Raw genomic sequence first — 15267 nt, 5'->3', positions numbered from 1 at the left:
ACATAAGATCAAATTACTAATATTTTTACTAAGCCATTATCCAAACAACGTTTCAATAAGGTAAGAAGTAAACTCAACGTTAAAGATCTCTCATTGAATTTGTCAAGATAAAAACGAATCATTCAATATGCTAAAATAAAATTAAAACTTATTAATTATTCCTTTCATTATTACTCCATCAATGGAAGGAATCTTATGATATATTTTTATTTATCACTCTATCAATTAACAGAATCTTATAAATATTTATAAATTATCGTCTATGAATAAATCATAGCAATTAATAATTTTATTATTTCATCCTTTATCATAGTTTCTGTCCAATCATGTCTCTTTTAAAAGCAACTGGGAAGTCGATGTAGGATTGGAACGCAATTGGGCACGTTAGGTTACATGGTTGGAGGCTGCGAACAGAGACTACTTAATCCTAAGCTTCCGCCATATTTCAACTGCAACAATCGAGTCATTGTTGTAGAAGTGGAGAAGGAAGAAGTCTAGTACTATGCCTGTGACTACCGTTGCAAACTAAGCGCAACGTGTTACTATGCGACTCCTGTTGTTCACCTTGCTATAGCCTATATGTCGAGACGTGCAAAACAGGCACGGCTTATATATCCCAAAACATCACCCGAAGGATTATTTTCCTGAGGGAAGCTTCTACAAGGAATTAACGAAGATGGTTAGCGACGGACTGGTAGTCACCCCATTCTCTCTCACAGCAGTCATTTCACTTCAAAGGGAAATCTCTGAACCAGTCAAAATGGCAGAGTTGGGCATAGATAAAGAAGAGGTCAATCTTCCGTTGCTATAATTGCATCACATCTGACTATGAGATTGATGCTGCTTTCTTTGTTCGTGTTTCAGGTTCTTGATCTGCTTGATGCTGCTTTGTCTTCGAGCACAGCGCTGAATTAGGCGTTTTTGCGAGAGCTAATGCTGTGCTCGGTTTGATGGATGAGAAGGGTAATGGCTGATTACTGCGGATGAAGAGGGTCGGAAGAAGATGAAAGAAATCAACAACTGATATACTTGTTGTTCTTATATATGAACAAGGTTGCAGTTTTTAAGTCTGCTAAATAATATAATCTAGTTATATTGCTAATCTTGTTGTGCTACTTTGTTTTGTTTGTTTTTTTTTTTTTCTTTTTACCATTTCAGATGCTTTCGTTTAATTTCTTGTCAGTAATTGCCATTTCATTTAATATATTTGTTTTTTTATAATATTTAATTAATTTCATTTGATTAGCGTAATCTTGATGGCAAAAGGTGACTAGGCTTCCTTGCAAAAGGTGAGTAGCTTTGGTGAGTTAGATGATCTTGGCAATTTGAATGAGGTTATTGAACTTCATTATTCGTCTAGTCAAGTGGGCTTATAAAGTTAACAAGGCCCTGTGATCTTGGTGAGCTAGGCAAGTTGATCGTTTTGATACGGCTTAGCAGGTTCAACAGATCGTAGTGCTAACCGAGCTAAGGAGTAGGCTTTTGGGTTGGATAAATCTAGTGGAAAAGTTTGAAGTGTAACGAATATATTAAATTATTAAGTTGGTAAGTTGGTTGAAAAAAAAAGGAGGTTAGATGAGTTAAACTGGACAGATTGTTTACTTAAAATGAATCAAATAAATTTCTAAAGAAGGTTAGATGAGTTAAATAGATTGTGCAATAAAATGAATCAAACAAATAGATTGTGCAATATAACATCAATTTTCTTTTAAAGCTTGTGTATAATAACTAGATTCAAAGTAATACAAAAGATTGGATGTAATGTATCACCAAAATTGGTTTCTTCGACAATATCATAATTCTTCTACCTCAGTATAGATAAATTAATTGTTCACTTGTATATATTGATCAAGAATATTTTGTAGAAATTGTACAACAATCATCACCGAATAGATTATGTTACAGATCACACCTTCCGGGCTAGTGTCCTCTGCTTTGTTGCATGTTGTACAACTTTTTCTTCCACATGAAGGCCCTTCCTTCGCCTCACAGAATTCATAAGCTTCCTTGCAATGTTTGGAAGAACACTGGAGCCGTCTCCAAACTCCTCAATTTCTTCCTCCGTCTTTGGAACAAAAAAAGGGTCTTCTGGTAGTTCCTCCCAATGACTAAGAACAAGCAGAGCACTAGCAGCGCCTGAAGTCCTTTTCCTGAGTTCGTCAGCGAACCCAAAACTTTCTGCAACAGGGACGTAAGCGTGCACTGTAAACAAGGAGGAGCCTTCCTGCATTTCTTCCTTCAATACTCTAGCACGCATCTTTCCAAGAACTCCATACATTGCTCCTAAGTATTCTGTTGGCGTAGTCAACTCACAAAAGTACAAAGCTTCAACAAGCCTAGGCTTGCTTTGAAGTACTGCTGCCCTACAAGCTTCCTTAACTGCAGTCATCACTTGCCCGCTCAACATACCATACTGATCAGACTGACTGGAAGCCTCAGAGCTTTCTTGGAAGAGATAAGGCTCGACTAGAAATGCCAAACCCCACAGGGGCTCATCACATAAAGGCCCTGCAGCTGTTGCTAACTGAAACCCAGACACGATGCTGCTTTTAAGAGCTTCTGCTTCTCGATACAGTGACTCAGTTTCCTCTGCTGTTTCTTCAGTACTCAGAGAACTTGTACCAGATTCTAGACCAGCATCACTAAAGAACCCTAATCTTTTAGAAACATCACATGAACCCTGTATAAGAATACCCTTTTGACCTAGACTGACATTAGAAATGTTGCTTGCTTTGGAATCTGGTGCAAGAAGAACATTTGGCCCCACGTGTGAAGGACCAAGTGACCATAACCTCCCTAAATATTCAGACCACATTTTGCGATACCTTTCAACTCTATCTTGATCATTTTTCACAGAAACACCTAATTCACTTTCTAAAGCATCAAGTATTCTCTTTCGGACAACTCCAACAACTTCACCGTCATCCTGAGCAATGTGAGAGCCTAAGGTTCCATCTCTCTTTCTAGATTGCCCTTCTAGAAAATCTCCCAACATATCAGAACATTCCTCAAGAACCTTTGTTAGAGTTTTAGGAAGTTTCATGACTTGCACCCTTAAAACACATCTACCATTTGGGGTAGTTCTCTCAACATATTCAGTAGAACATAAAGAGACCTTTGAATTCTCTATTAAATTAATGCCCTCCCCTTCAATGGTCTCTTTAAATGAGACAAGAGGGGGTGAAACTTCCAAGCTAACCTTGGCAAATCTTTCTTTCAAGTCCTTTATGCATCTATCGAGGTGAACCTCTCCAGCGGCTGCAAGCACTTGCTCACCTCTGGAAGAAACAGTTATTTCTACAAAAGGATCTGCACGATTGAGAAGCTTTAGTCCCTTCAAAAGTGCACCCATGTCTGCTGGATTTGAAGGCTCAATAGCAACCCTAAGAGTAGGTGCCACTTGAAACATCATACTAGAAAAAGGCCAACAGTTTCTTGTAGATGAGAGAGTTGCACTCTTCAAAATATATTGACCTAGTCCTTGAATTGCAATGACATTTCCTGCACTTGCTGATGAAACTGGTAACAAACCCTGGCCCATCATTAAATACATAGATTGAAGCTCAGCCTCTTGTACATGTCTGTTCATGGATTCTCCTTTCAGCGGATCATATACAGATGAGAGCACAAAGACTTTCTGCCCTGAGTGCAGTACCCCACTAAAAATTCTTGCAAATGCAAGGAAACACTCACCAGATTCCCCGGCTTCACCAGTAAGTTGATTGTTTAAAAACTCTCCATTTGGACCCTTTGTTGGTAGCATCTTAAATGGTAGAGCAAACATTTTAGAAACAAATGCCATACATGGAGCATCAGCCCTAGAGTCACAATACTCAACACATTTCCTCACATTCTCGGCTTCAGAAAATATATCATATAGACTGGAATTATTTATCACTAACTCCCTCTTAGGAAGCAACCTGCAAATGCGAGTGGCTTGGGCAGAAACAGGGTCAGGCATGCACTTGACTACCATTGATAGAATTGTGTCCGACAACGGAAGCCAACGGCTCATGACAGCCTGAAGAACCACCTTTTTGTCCTTGTTTTCAAGCTCCCTTTGTGGTACAGATAAATTGAAGGAACTTATAACCTTGGAAAGCATCCTTATATCTCCATCAGCTTCTAGAGCAGCCTGGTAGACCTGCCACAGAGGGTTAAGCACAAACTTCACAAACATTGGTTGAGGATCTTTACTAACACCTTCTATCCCCTTTTTCCCCACGATCATCATTTTCTTTGTATGGTAATACCATGGTCCCCATAACCCCTTTATCAAAGCTGACATACTGAATTGAAGCTTAGAAGCATAAAATTCAGCAAAATGGTTTATGCAGAAACCCCAACCATCCAATGCACAAACAAATGCAACGTTCCCCTTTTGGGGTTGGAACATGTCTTCCTCATCATCTTCCACTTCAACCAACCCTTGATCCACATCCCCAGATGTCCCAGCAAGAAGAGAATCGACATCAGAAAGATACTTTTCAGACTTATATGCACTTACTATTGCATTGACTTCATGAACTATCCTCTGTAGTCTGTTATAAGCTTCCATTGGACTCAATTTAAGTTCAGTAATTAGCCTGTCAATCTTGTTCAAGACCAAGCAAGGAGTCAACTTCTCCACCCAAGCCTGCCGAAGGACTGCATGTGTCTGGATATGAACTCCTTCAACTGCATCAACCAAAACTAAGGCCCCATCACTCAAACGTGCAGCCGTTGATACCTCACTACAGAAATCCATGTGCCCAGGGGAGTCAATAAGATTAATATTGTAGTCCTTGTAGTGGAGAGCAATGGAAGAACTTTTCATAGTGATAGCCCGTCGTTGCTCCTCATCAAGGTAGTCCATATACCTCAGTCGACCGGCAAGCTTTGGGTGGAGGACCCCACCACCACATGCAGCAATCAGATGGTCAGCAAGGGTTGTCTTTCCATGATCAACATGGGCAAGGATGCAAATGTTTCGGATCTTACTGCAGCTCAAATCACCCATCTATCTGAAGTTAAATAATAGGACTTGATATGGATTATTAGCAGAAAAACAACAGCAGCTTCCTCTCTCAACTGCAGACTACACTTGAATCAATGAAAACAGAGAGCTAAATAAGTATTCATATATATCCATATTTTCAACTAAATCTAAGGTTAATCAGAGACAAAAAAAAAAAGAACAGAATTTGGAAGATGATTGGCCATATCACAATAAATGGAAATTCTGATCAATAAGCATCCAAAGGGAAACAATATAGCAAATAACTTCAGTCAATATGAGAGTACCTTCTTGGACGCTTAAGATGCTTGTGCAAACTGTAGGTGGGGCTTCTTCCTGTATAAATCAGAAAATGCTTCTCAACTACTTGCTCAGCATGTGCTAAACTCTACACAACCCATAATTTAAATCTGTAAGAAAGAGTAATGTTTGTAAATTCAACATGTAGTTTGATTGTGGTTCTAAGTCAACTGGTGATGTACATTACCAAATTTTTCATAATTATTTTAATGTCTGTTATATCAGAAAGAATCTGAAAACGCAAACAAAAAAATGGAAAAAAAAAAAAAAGTTATAACATTGTTGAATAAAAATTGAAAAGAAAAATATAAAAGAAATGTAGATTGTTACAAAGCTGGTTCATAATTGAGCTGAATTTTCAAATAATTGAGGTCACGTCTTAAACATCAACTGAAATTAACTATATACAATGAATTCAATAACTCAGAATTGTTTGGATGTGTTTTGGAAGTTCAGCATGATGACGAAAATTGAATGGTACAATGTCAAAAAAATCATTTTCGCATACAGCCATGATCAATTTTCAGAATATCATGTTCGAAAATTTTAAGCAAGAAGCGGTGACAGAGAACAGAAGTTTGCTTTACCAACTAGTGGCACCCGCGCAGAATCTCTCCTGTGAGTGGGATTGCCCAAGTGGAAATAGGCGGCGATCTGAAGATGAATACAAGGAATATAGAGGAAAAGTGCAACAGCGATTCTGTGGCCGCAGACACGAACTCGCCACCGCGTGGATGGATGTGAACGCCGCCGAGTTCAAGCAGTGAGGAGGTGAGGCAGACCAAAAGAGGGAGAGGAGAGGTCGATTACGGGGCGTCTCGGGACCGTGCGTGGGGGCGCACCACCAGCGGCGGCGAAGGGGGCGTTGTAGAACAAAATAGAGTTGAGGGGAGGGGGAAAAGTAGGCGTTCCACTAATGGATTAGGGATTTTAGCGGAGGGCTGAACCGGGTTTTTTTATTCTTTAAGTTTCATAAAATTATTTAGTTAATTCCTCAAGTAATACTATAAATATTCTACACTATTTGCAAAAAGTTCCAAATAAGTTTGACAAAAATTAAAAAGGCATCCTTGTTTTTACAACATGAAATCAATATAAATAATTGATATGGTAATAGTTATAGTTATAATTACTATAGCATCACTGCAACTCTGATCAATTCTAAACAAACTGTACCATAACAAATATGAACACTTAACATTGTATTATAATAACACTTCAACTTTAATCAATACTTATATACTTATATGCTGTACAAATTATAATTTATAATTATTATAATATACATCTGTAATAGTTAAGTCGTTGGTAAGAGCTCGGTCAAAACTTGAGTCGAGCTCAAAGTTGATCAAACTCGAGCCACATTTGAACTAGCTTTTAGAAATCAAGTCGAACTTGAGTTTAATTATTACCGACTGATAGTTTGTCGAGCCAAACAAACATGTAATAATATATATTTATATATATAATATATTAATTTATTTATTAAAAATTAATAATAAAAATTCCAACTAAGCTATAATCTATAATTAAATATTCACTACAAGGAAATTGAGATTTTATAACATTTAAAAGATAACATTTTTTTAAAAAACGTTATTATTTTCTTTTTTATAATGCTTTTAATGAAAAGAGTTGTATTTTTTTTTTCAAAGAGTGGAAAGCATTGTCTATTGATGTTTTTTTTTTTTTTATCAAAGACCATGTTTTTAAATTTCGAAAGATCTGGACCGTTGGATGTCACACTATAGAAGAGAAGAGAGAAGCCTAGGGCTTTAGACAACTTCTCTTCGTGCGTCTCCTCTCTCACGCCGAACATTGAACGTCGAACGTCGCCACCCCTCTCATGCCGAACGTCGACCTCAATCTGCCGGTCGACGTTCATCCTCCTCCATCTTCACCGCCGGCATGCCGGTCTCGGCCTTGTGGCGATCTCGTATGTAGCGCTCGATTACCTCCGCTACGTCTCCTCGTCATGGCACGCGTGACTCCAGCCGGTGTTGTGGGTGGTGCTGGCCCTCTCTGCCGCGGTGCACGCACCCTTCTACTCGCACTGGCCCTCTCAAGATTTCTAGCGTTAGGGCATTGGACACGGCTGAGCGAGTAAGTTGATTTGGCACAGGCATTTATGTTTTATTTGAATTTGCTACTTTCAATCCTGCAACTCACGACTTCGGCGATGTGTTTATTTGTATGAGAAATATAGGCACTCATGATTTTGATGTCTGGATTTGCTTGCGGATCTAATTCAAAGTAATCTCTTGCTCATGGATTCCTTGCTAATTCTTTTCCCTACTTTATTGGTAGAATGTGAGACAAGCTTCTCGTGCTCTAGGACAAGGGAAGGCTTTGATTCTAAAAGGTGTATCTGAAACAAAGAAAGAGCATGGGAAGGAATTGCTTGAAAAGCTGGCTGTTGGGATGCAAGAGCTTGAAGGCATTATCCAGCAAAGAGATAGGGAGGCAGTGGCCCCAAAGCAGAAGGAACTCTTACAATATGTTGGAGGGTGAGAACTATCTTCTATTTTAGTTACGGGCCAATGGTCTTCTTCTTTAATCATAGACTTTAGCTGCTAATTCTTATTTTGTACTTTGGTTCCTATCAAAAAGAGAACCAAACTTTTCTTGGTAACATGCCATTTATTTTGTTTTCATATGTATTGGTTGTGTTTCTTTTATTTTCCTATGTTGATGATATAATAAGCACAAACTGTCTCTCAAAGGTTGATGATTGTAATTATTGTGCCTGAACTTGAAAACAAACTATGTATTAGTATTGCAATTTGTTGAAATGGGATAATTGTTCAACCTCCCTATTTTAATTTGGTTCCTAGAATATTTATTTTCTCACCAAATGATTCCTGAATGATTTGGTGAATAAATAATTGTTCAGAGGCATAATACTCTTAATTAAGTATCAAGCTCGATAGGAAATCTCTGTAGGAAAGAATTGAAGCATAACTCCATACTCAATGTTTAGTTGATACTCGAGAAGCATTGCTTAAATGTGTCAAGCTTTGCTTGAATAAGGTATACTTTTGTAGGATGTTGCGACATACCTCCGAAATAGGATCCCTATACTGTCTGTTGATCATCTTGAATAAACAAATTTTCTAGCCCCATTTTGATAATGTTTTTAATAATCGTTTAAATGGTCTGCCAAATTGCAAATGGGCAAAGCTGCAATGTGCAACTATTTAATCACTTAATAGTTATACTTTATATCAACCTCACATCACAGTGCAAACTTTCTTTCTGACACTATGTATCTTGAGTTTTCTAGATTCTCACGGTTAGACAATCTGGCACTAGAAGTTGATGCAAGCCTTCATGTATGCTTCGTTCTCATATATAACCTTGTCATTCACTGTAGATGAGACTTCCTACGACATTGCATTTCTGCAGTATTGAAGAGGATATGGTGGATGGTTTCCCCTTCGAGATTCCAGAGGAGTACAGTAATTTGCCTCTTTTAAAAGGAAAAGCAACTGTGGATATTAAGGTTAGGGCGTGTTTGGTTCAGGATTATTATGGATAACCTTGGTTATCTGTATAAGGTTATCCATGATAACCGTGTTTGGTTCAAGGTTTTTTAAATTCCGAAGTTTTTCTCAATTCCTACACGTCATCAAACGTCATCAATTTGGGCATATCACCAGGAATCAAAAAACCTCCATCTGCCTTGGTTTTTGCAGATTCCTGAGGTTAAGCAAAAAATATTCCTAAATTAACCTTTGATTGGAGCGAGCCGAGGTCGTCGATCTGGGCGGTCTCGTATCAACAGCGAGCCAATCGGAGGTGGCAGCAGGGGGTAGGAGAAGGGGATGGCGGCAGGCGGCAGGCGGCGGGAGTCGGAGCAGGCGGCGGGAGCGTGAGTGACGACGTGAGAGGGAGAGCAGGCGGTGCAAGGGGGCGGCGGGACCGTGAGCGGCGGCGTGAGAGGGAGAGCAGGCGGTGCGAGGGGGCGGCGGGACCGTGAGCGGCGGCGTGAGAGGGAGAGCAGGCGGTGCGAGGGGGCGGCGGGACCGTGAGCGGCGGCGTGAGAGGGAGAGCAGGCGGTGCGAGGGGGCGAGCGAGGGGGGTGGCGGTAGGCGGCGGGAGCCGAAGCCGGCGCGTGAGCGAGAAACAGGCGACGCGAGGAAGAGGGAGATACCGAGATTTGTTTTTAACTTTATTATTTTAATTAAAACCTTATTAAATTCACATAAATGGAATAGATTTAATTAAAATCTAATTAAATTATCTAAAAATTTCCTAAAATAATAATAAACAATTAAAATATTATCTAATTTTATTTATATATATCATTATTAATAACAATATTATCATTATTAAACTAAGGATAATATGATAAAATATCATACTTTATTAAACTAAGGATAATATGATAAAATATCATACTAGGTTATATACTAAAATCTCCAAACAAACAAAGTTTTATTGCATTACCTAAATTAAACCAAACAACATAGGTTATGTTTCATTCCTCATAACCAAGGTTATGTGATTACCTGGTAATCACATAACTAAGGTTATATGTGATAACTTGAACCAAACGCACCCTTAAAGTTAAGGACAATCCCAATGTCCAAGATTGCGTGTTCCGCATAGTACTCGATGGGTACAATGCCCCATTTACACTGCTAAGAATTTAATCTGCTCAAATTCTTTTTATCTTAAATTTGTTAGTTCTTTTATTTGTCTAGAAGTTACGTAAGTATATTGAATTGGTTTATATTTTGAATCTTGTTTTTTTTGCTATTTCATATTTCATGTCTATTATCCGATATTTGAATTTTCTTTGTTCATATATTCTTTTCTTTTCCCACAGAATGGATTTGTATCATTGTTGGAGTTAGTTTTGGGTGATAAAACTTTGATTAAGTCTGTATCTCAATATTGTGAATCTATAAACACCTACATAGAACAGATACTAGTTATCCCAGTTAGATCTTGCCATGTGGACTACAGAAACAATCTTACATGTCATCTGCAAGGTTTTACTTTCCCTATATTTGCGTTCATGTTTAGTCGATAGTTTTATTTAGTTGTGGAAATTTCACATGTCGTTTGCTTATTCCTGTTGCCTTTCATTAAATATTAAGATTTTGGAAATTTCACATGTAGTGTCTTTTTAGATATTTTGAATGGTGAATAGAGGTATTCATAAACTCTTGCTAAACAGCTCGGATATGGATGATTATAGGAGCAGCAACTACATGCTATGTGGCACTGCATCCGAACCTCAAGGGTGTGACTGGAAAGTACTTTGACGAAGAACTATTAAGAAGACTTTGGGCTTTAAACGAGAAGATGATTAAAGCCAACGAGTAAAGAATATTCAAGTCAAGAGGATAAGTAGCATCTATCAAGATTCTTTAAGTTCATGCAATAAGATGTAGTCGATAGGAGTAGTTTTGAGTATCTCTTAATTAAAATTCTTTGTATGAAAGTAATTATGTTTGTTATAGAAGTGTAAGGATGATACTTTGTATATTGATCTTAGTTGTTTATTTAATAATATGTTGTTGATTGAAATAGATTTATTTTCATTTATCTTTTAAAATATCTTTGGTATTAAAAGATAATAGTTTAAAATTTCTTATCTTTTACTAAAAAAATAATGATTTTGTATGCATTGTGAAACTATTGTCTTTGCTAAAAAAGACAACGCTTTTTATGCGTTGTCTTTAACAAAGACAATGCTTTTTTTGTATTGTCTTTAATAAAGACAACGCTTTAAAAGCGTTGTCTTTGTAAAAAATGACAACGCTTTTAAAGCGTTGCAAAAGTGTTGTTTTTGCTACAAACGACAACACTTTTAAAACGTTATTTTTGAGCAGACTTTTAACAACAGTGTTTTTAACAACACTTTTTCAGCCATATAGACAACGCTTTTAAAGCGTTGTCTATTAGCTTTTTTCTTGTAGTGATTAAACTCGAGCTCAACTCTACATGCTCGAGCGAGCTCAAGCTTAAACAAATATAAATTGAGTCGAGTCGAGCTCGAGGGTTGACTAACCGACTCATTTACCATCCTAATCAATATAAATTAATATTATATTATAGTATTCATGAGATTTAATTATTATAATTGTAACATAAGATGAGTATGCTCATATTAAAATACCTCTCACAGTTCATCTTTATATAAAGGAGATAAATTATAGAATTAATTATAGTGGTGTATAATTATAGTGGTTATGAATTTATAATTATATACTTATTAGATGTTATAATTACGTAGCAGTTAGCCTTTTTAATAATACATTAAAATAAGATAACTATTCCAATAAAAAGAATAAAAAAACAAGAAAATCCTTTATTTTTGCCCAAACAAGAATTATCTCTATCTTGAGGATAATAATCAAAAATAATTTTTGAATTGATTTCAATCAATTAAGATTTATTATATTTAACATCATATAAATTAAATAGTAAAAATAATATTTTCAAATCTATTATGTTTATTACTATGTTTATAAATTATATGTCGTATTTTATCTTTCCATTATTGCTTGGACAACTCATATAAATAAACCTATTAATTTTAGTAAATACATATCAAATAATTATTCTCTATTCTATTTTTTTTCATCTATTAGTTTCAATATGGTATTAGAGTCATATGCACTTCCCCCAATTTTTTTCTTTCGAAATTTTGTTATCTACAGTGTGACAATCTCGGCAACTTTGACAACAACAACTTCAGCAATAGTAGTTTTTCTTCTCATTTAATCAACAATTCTTTTCTGTCGACGATAGCAACTTTGACAACTCAATCGTAATAAGGCAAAGTTGTTATTTGTTCGTTTTATTTTTTTGATCATTTTTTTTCCTTCCTCGTTATTTTTCTTTTCCGTTCCGTTAGATGAAAAAAGCAAAACAAATACTAGAAAAAAACAGAGCAGAAAAAATGAAGGAAAAAAAAAAGAAAAAAACATAACAAAAAAATGAAATAAAATAGAAATAAAAAAAATGTCTTCTTCCAGTTCTACTAAATTCTTGTGCTATCACAAAATACATATTTTCCTTTTTATATGGTTCCTTCTTTTTTTGTTAAGTTTGACCATGATAACTATTTAATTTAGAAATTACAATTTCTTCCTTTGCTTTGTGTTCATGATTTACTTGGCCATATTGATGGTACTTCATCTCCATCTCAAAAAGATGATTCATCCTATGTTATTTGGTTTAAGAATGATCAATTAGTCTTGTCTTAGTTAATCTCATTAATTACTAAGCATATACTTCCTATGCTTGTTGGCCTCAACACCTCTCGTTAGATTTGGAAAACTCTTGATCATTCTTTTGCATATCACTCTCAAGCACGGGTTCTCCAACTTCGTCTACAATTATAGTCTGTGCAACGAGGAGATGTCTCTATCAATGACAATATGTAATCAGTCAAGATCATTGCCAACAACCTAGCTGTAATTGGACATTCAGTCTCTAATATAGAACTATTAATGCATGTTCTTACAGGTTTGGGTCCTCAATGTAATAGCTTTGTTCCTAGTGTGACAACTCACATGGATCAAGTATCACTCGTAACTCTTCATGGTATGTTATCCTCTTATGAAAGGCTTATACAAATACATTTTCAAAGGATGGTAAATTCTCTATCTTTATTGGTACACATTGTAGGGGATCTAGTGGCCGGCTAGAAGGGGGGTTGAATAGGTTAGGTCACCCCCAACTTGATTTCTTCTCTACAAGGTTAGTGTGCAAGCGGAAATACAACTAACTAAAGAAAACAATAAAAGCAATGTAGAGAAAGAATACCAAAACGCTAACACAATTCCTTTTACGTGGTTCGGAGATTGCTTGCTCCTACTCCATAGCTTGACCTTGAGGTGGACAAACCCTTAATTCTTCAGTGGATTAGTCCCCGACAATCTCCAGCTAAAGCTTACTCCTTCTCGGTGGAGTACAACCTCTCACAAGGCACTCTTCTTCTTTACAAGATTGAGAATAGGAATTGGAAGAAGAGTGTTAGGCTTTGGAAGCTTAGAGGCCAAGACTAGGAGTGTTTCAACAAGATCAGTAACCTCTTTCAATGCCCCAAGCTTCCAATATATAGAGAGGAAAGAGTTGATCACAAGACAATGTTAGTTAGAGCCCTAGAGTCAATCATTTGATGATTGTTGTATGGACTCATTGTATCATATTTCTTATATATATAAAGGCATTTGTTTATAGTTATTATGCTTACTTGTATTAGTGCCAAATAACTAAGTATAATAACGTCCTTGAGTAGAAGGTTCTTACCTATATCAATCTGTTGGTTGAATCGATATTGAGATGATATAGGGAACACTACTCTTAATCATTCCTAGTCAAGTATTAACATTCAGGGACAATGTTAATGCGACGAGACTAGCATGTAGGTCAACTCGATGACTTGATCTCACAAGTCATGGATATGGAGATATCAAGTTGACACATGGGTATACATTGGAGAATGTATACTGAATGACCCGCCATGAGAAAGTATCATGGATCGTTATATGAGTGTCATATACTTTCTCATGTGGCTATTAGTATGACATTAGTCCTTGGACCTGAAGTCACCATGGTTCCCTACATAAGGAGTTACATACTTTGGCTTCGTCAAACGTCACCCGTAACTGGGTGGACTATAAAGGCGATTACTGAGTATGTAACAAATTATACGGAGGGATGTGAGTGATGTAGATGGGATCTATCCCTCCTATATGACGGGAGTGACATCATTATTCTTGATAGAGTGAGACCACTAAGTGCATGGTCATGCCCAAATGAGTCAATATGAGATGTTGAGCTCATTTGATTGAGTGAGTCTACTTGGGATTCAAGATTTAGATTGATTAGAGGATGACACGGTCTATGCCTCATATTGATCAATCTAGATGTCAAGGATAGAAGGACACTTGTCATATATTGTGAGGGGTCACAATTAGTAGTCACAAGGTGATGTTGGATCTCAACATTCTTATAACTTGGGTAGTAATGATGTGTTGCTAGATACCACTCATTACTTATACTTCTAAAAGGGTTTAGGAGCATTGCCAACGTTACAAGAACCTATAGGGTCACACACAAAAGGAAATTAGATGGAGATTAGGTTCATTTGATGAACCTAAAGGATTAGGTTCATGTAATGAACCAAATTGGATTAAGAGTAATCCAAATTAAGCTAATTGAGTTGGACTCAATTTGGTTCATGTGTTAAGTGAGTCTAATTTGGACTTAGACTCATTTAATTAATTTAATTCAATAAATAGAGATTCATTAAATTAAAATTGACTTGAACCAATGGTTAGATTTGATCAACCATGGGAGAAAAGTGGTCAAGTTTGACTTGACTTGAGAGGAAGATGAAGAGTCAAGTTTGACTTGACCATTTGCCACATCATTTGTGAGTTGGCATTAAGTAGGCTAATGATGATGTGCCACATCATCAAGATTAGCACATGTGTGTACCACCTCATGAGGGAAACCAAGAGTTGTGACCCTTGGTATCCCATAGAGGTTTAAAACCCTTTTGATGTGGTCGGCCACATTAGGTGTGCATTTTGAATGTGTTTGTGTAACTCTCATCTTCTTCCTCTTCTCATCTTCTTATCCCTCTCTTCCTCTTTGCCGTGACCATCAAAGGTGCTAGCACACCTTTTGTTTGGTTTCTCCATCTCTTGCTTGTGTGGATACACATAGAGGAACATCTACTTTGATACTCTCGAGATCCGGCGAACCTTGGATGAACGGGATTAAGCGAAGGGCTTCGCATCAAGGGTAAATTCTCATCTTGTAGATCTAAAGTAGATCTAGGCTTAGAAAACTCGTACGTGAAAGTTTTATGAAATTTTATTTCTTTGCACAGATCCGGTGGCATGGGAATTTCGGGGTTTCCGCAACGCAAAAAGCGGTTTTTGCGGCCCGAAAAAACCAACAGACAACTCATTTCTTGTGCACCAGTTGACTGACACTTC

General features: G+C 37.0%; 1 protein-coding gene and 1 long non-coding RNA gene across 10 annotated transcripts; one reads left to right on the top strand and one right to left on the bottom strand.

Moving 5' to 3' along the window:
* Positions 1–1819: 1819 nt before the first annotated feature.
* Positions 1820–6202, bottom strand: LOC122009969 (elongation factor-like GTPase 1). Of its 6 annotated transcripts, none has more exons than XM_042566295.1 (3): positions 5884–6202; positions 5284–5406; positions 1820–5082 (listed from the first exon to the last, which is right to left on the bottom strand). In XM_042566295.1, the coding sequence occupies exon 3, from the start codon at positions 4997–4999 to the stop codon at positions 1907–1909; it is 3093 nt and encodes a 1030-aa protein (XP_042422229.1). In that variant the 5' UTR covers positions 5000–5082; positions 5284–5406; positions 5884–6202; the 3' UTR covers positions 1820–1906. The 6 variants fall into 6 exon arrangements, with proteins under 6 accessions (XP_042422229.1, XP_042422228.1, XP_042422231.1 ...); XM_042566294.1 differs by having other exon boundaries at positions 1820–5077; XM_042566297.1 differs by having other exon boundaries at positions 5284–5384.
* An 867-nt stretch (positions 6203–7069) lies between these two features.
* LOC122009970 lies at positions 7070–10797 on the top strand. 4 transcript variants are annotated; one of them, XR_006119743.1, is made up of 3 exons: positions 7070–7399; positions 7604–7803; positions 10503–10797. It is a non-coding gene; the product is annotated as an uncharacterized LOC122009970 (long non-coding RNA). The 4 variants fall into 4 exon arrangements; XR_006119741.1 differs by having other exon boundaries at positions 10482–10797; XR_006119742.1 differs by lacking the exon at positions 10503–10797 and adding an exon at positions 8702–8947.
* Positions 10798–15267: the final 4470 nt, after the last annotated feature.

This window comes from Zingiber officinale, chromosome 8A (genome assembly GCF_018446385.1).
Source record: "Zingiber officinale cultivar Zhangliang chromosome 8A, Zo_v1.1, whole genome shotgun sequence".
NCBI classification, from domain to species: Eukaryota; Viridiplantae; Streptophyta; class Magnoliopsida; order Zingiberales; family Zingiberaceae; genus Zingiber; species Zingiber officinale.
Note: the sequence above shows the minus strand (reverse complement) of the source record. Positions and strands in the feature narration are given on the sequence as shown.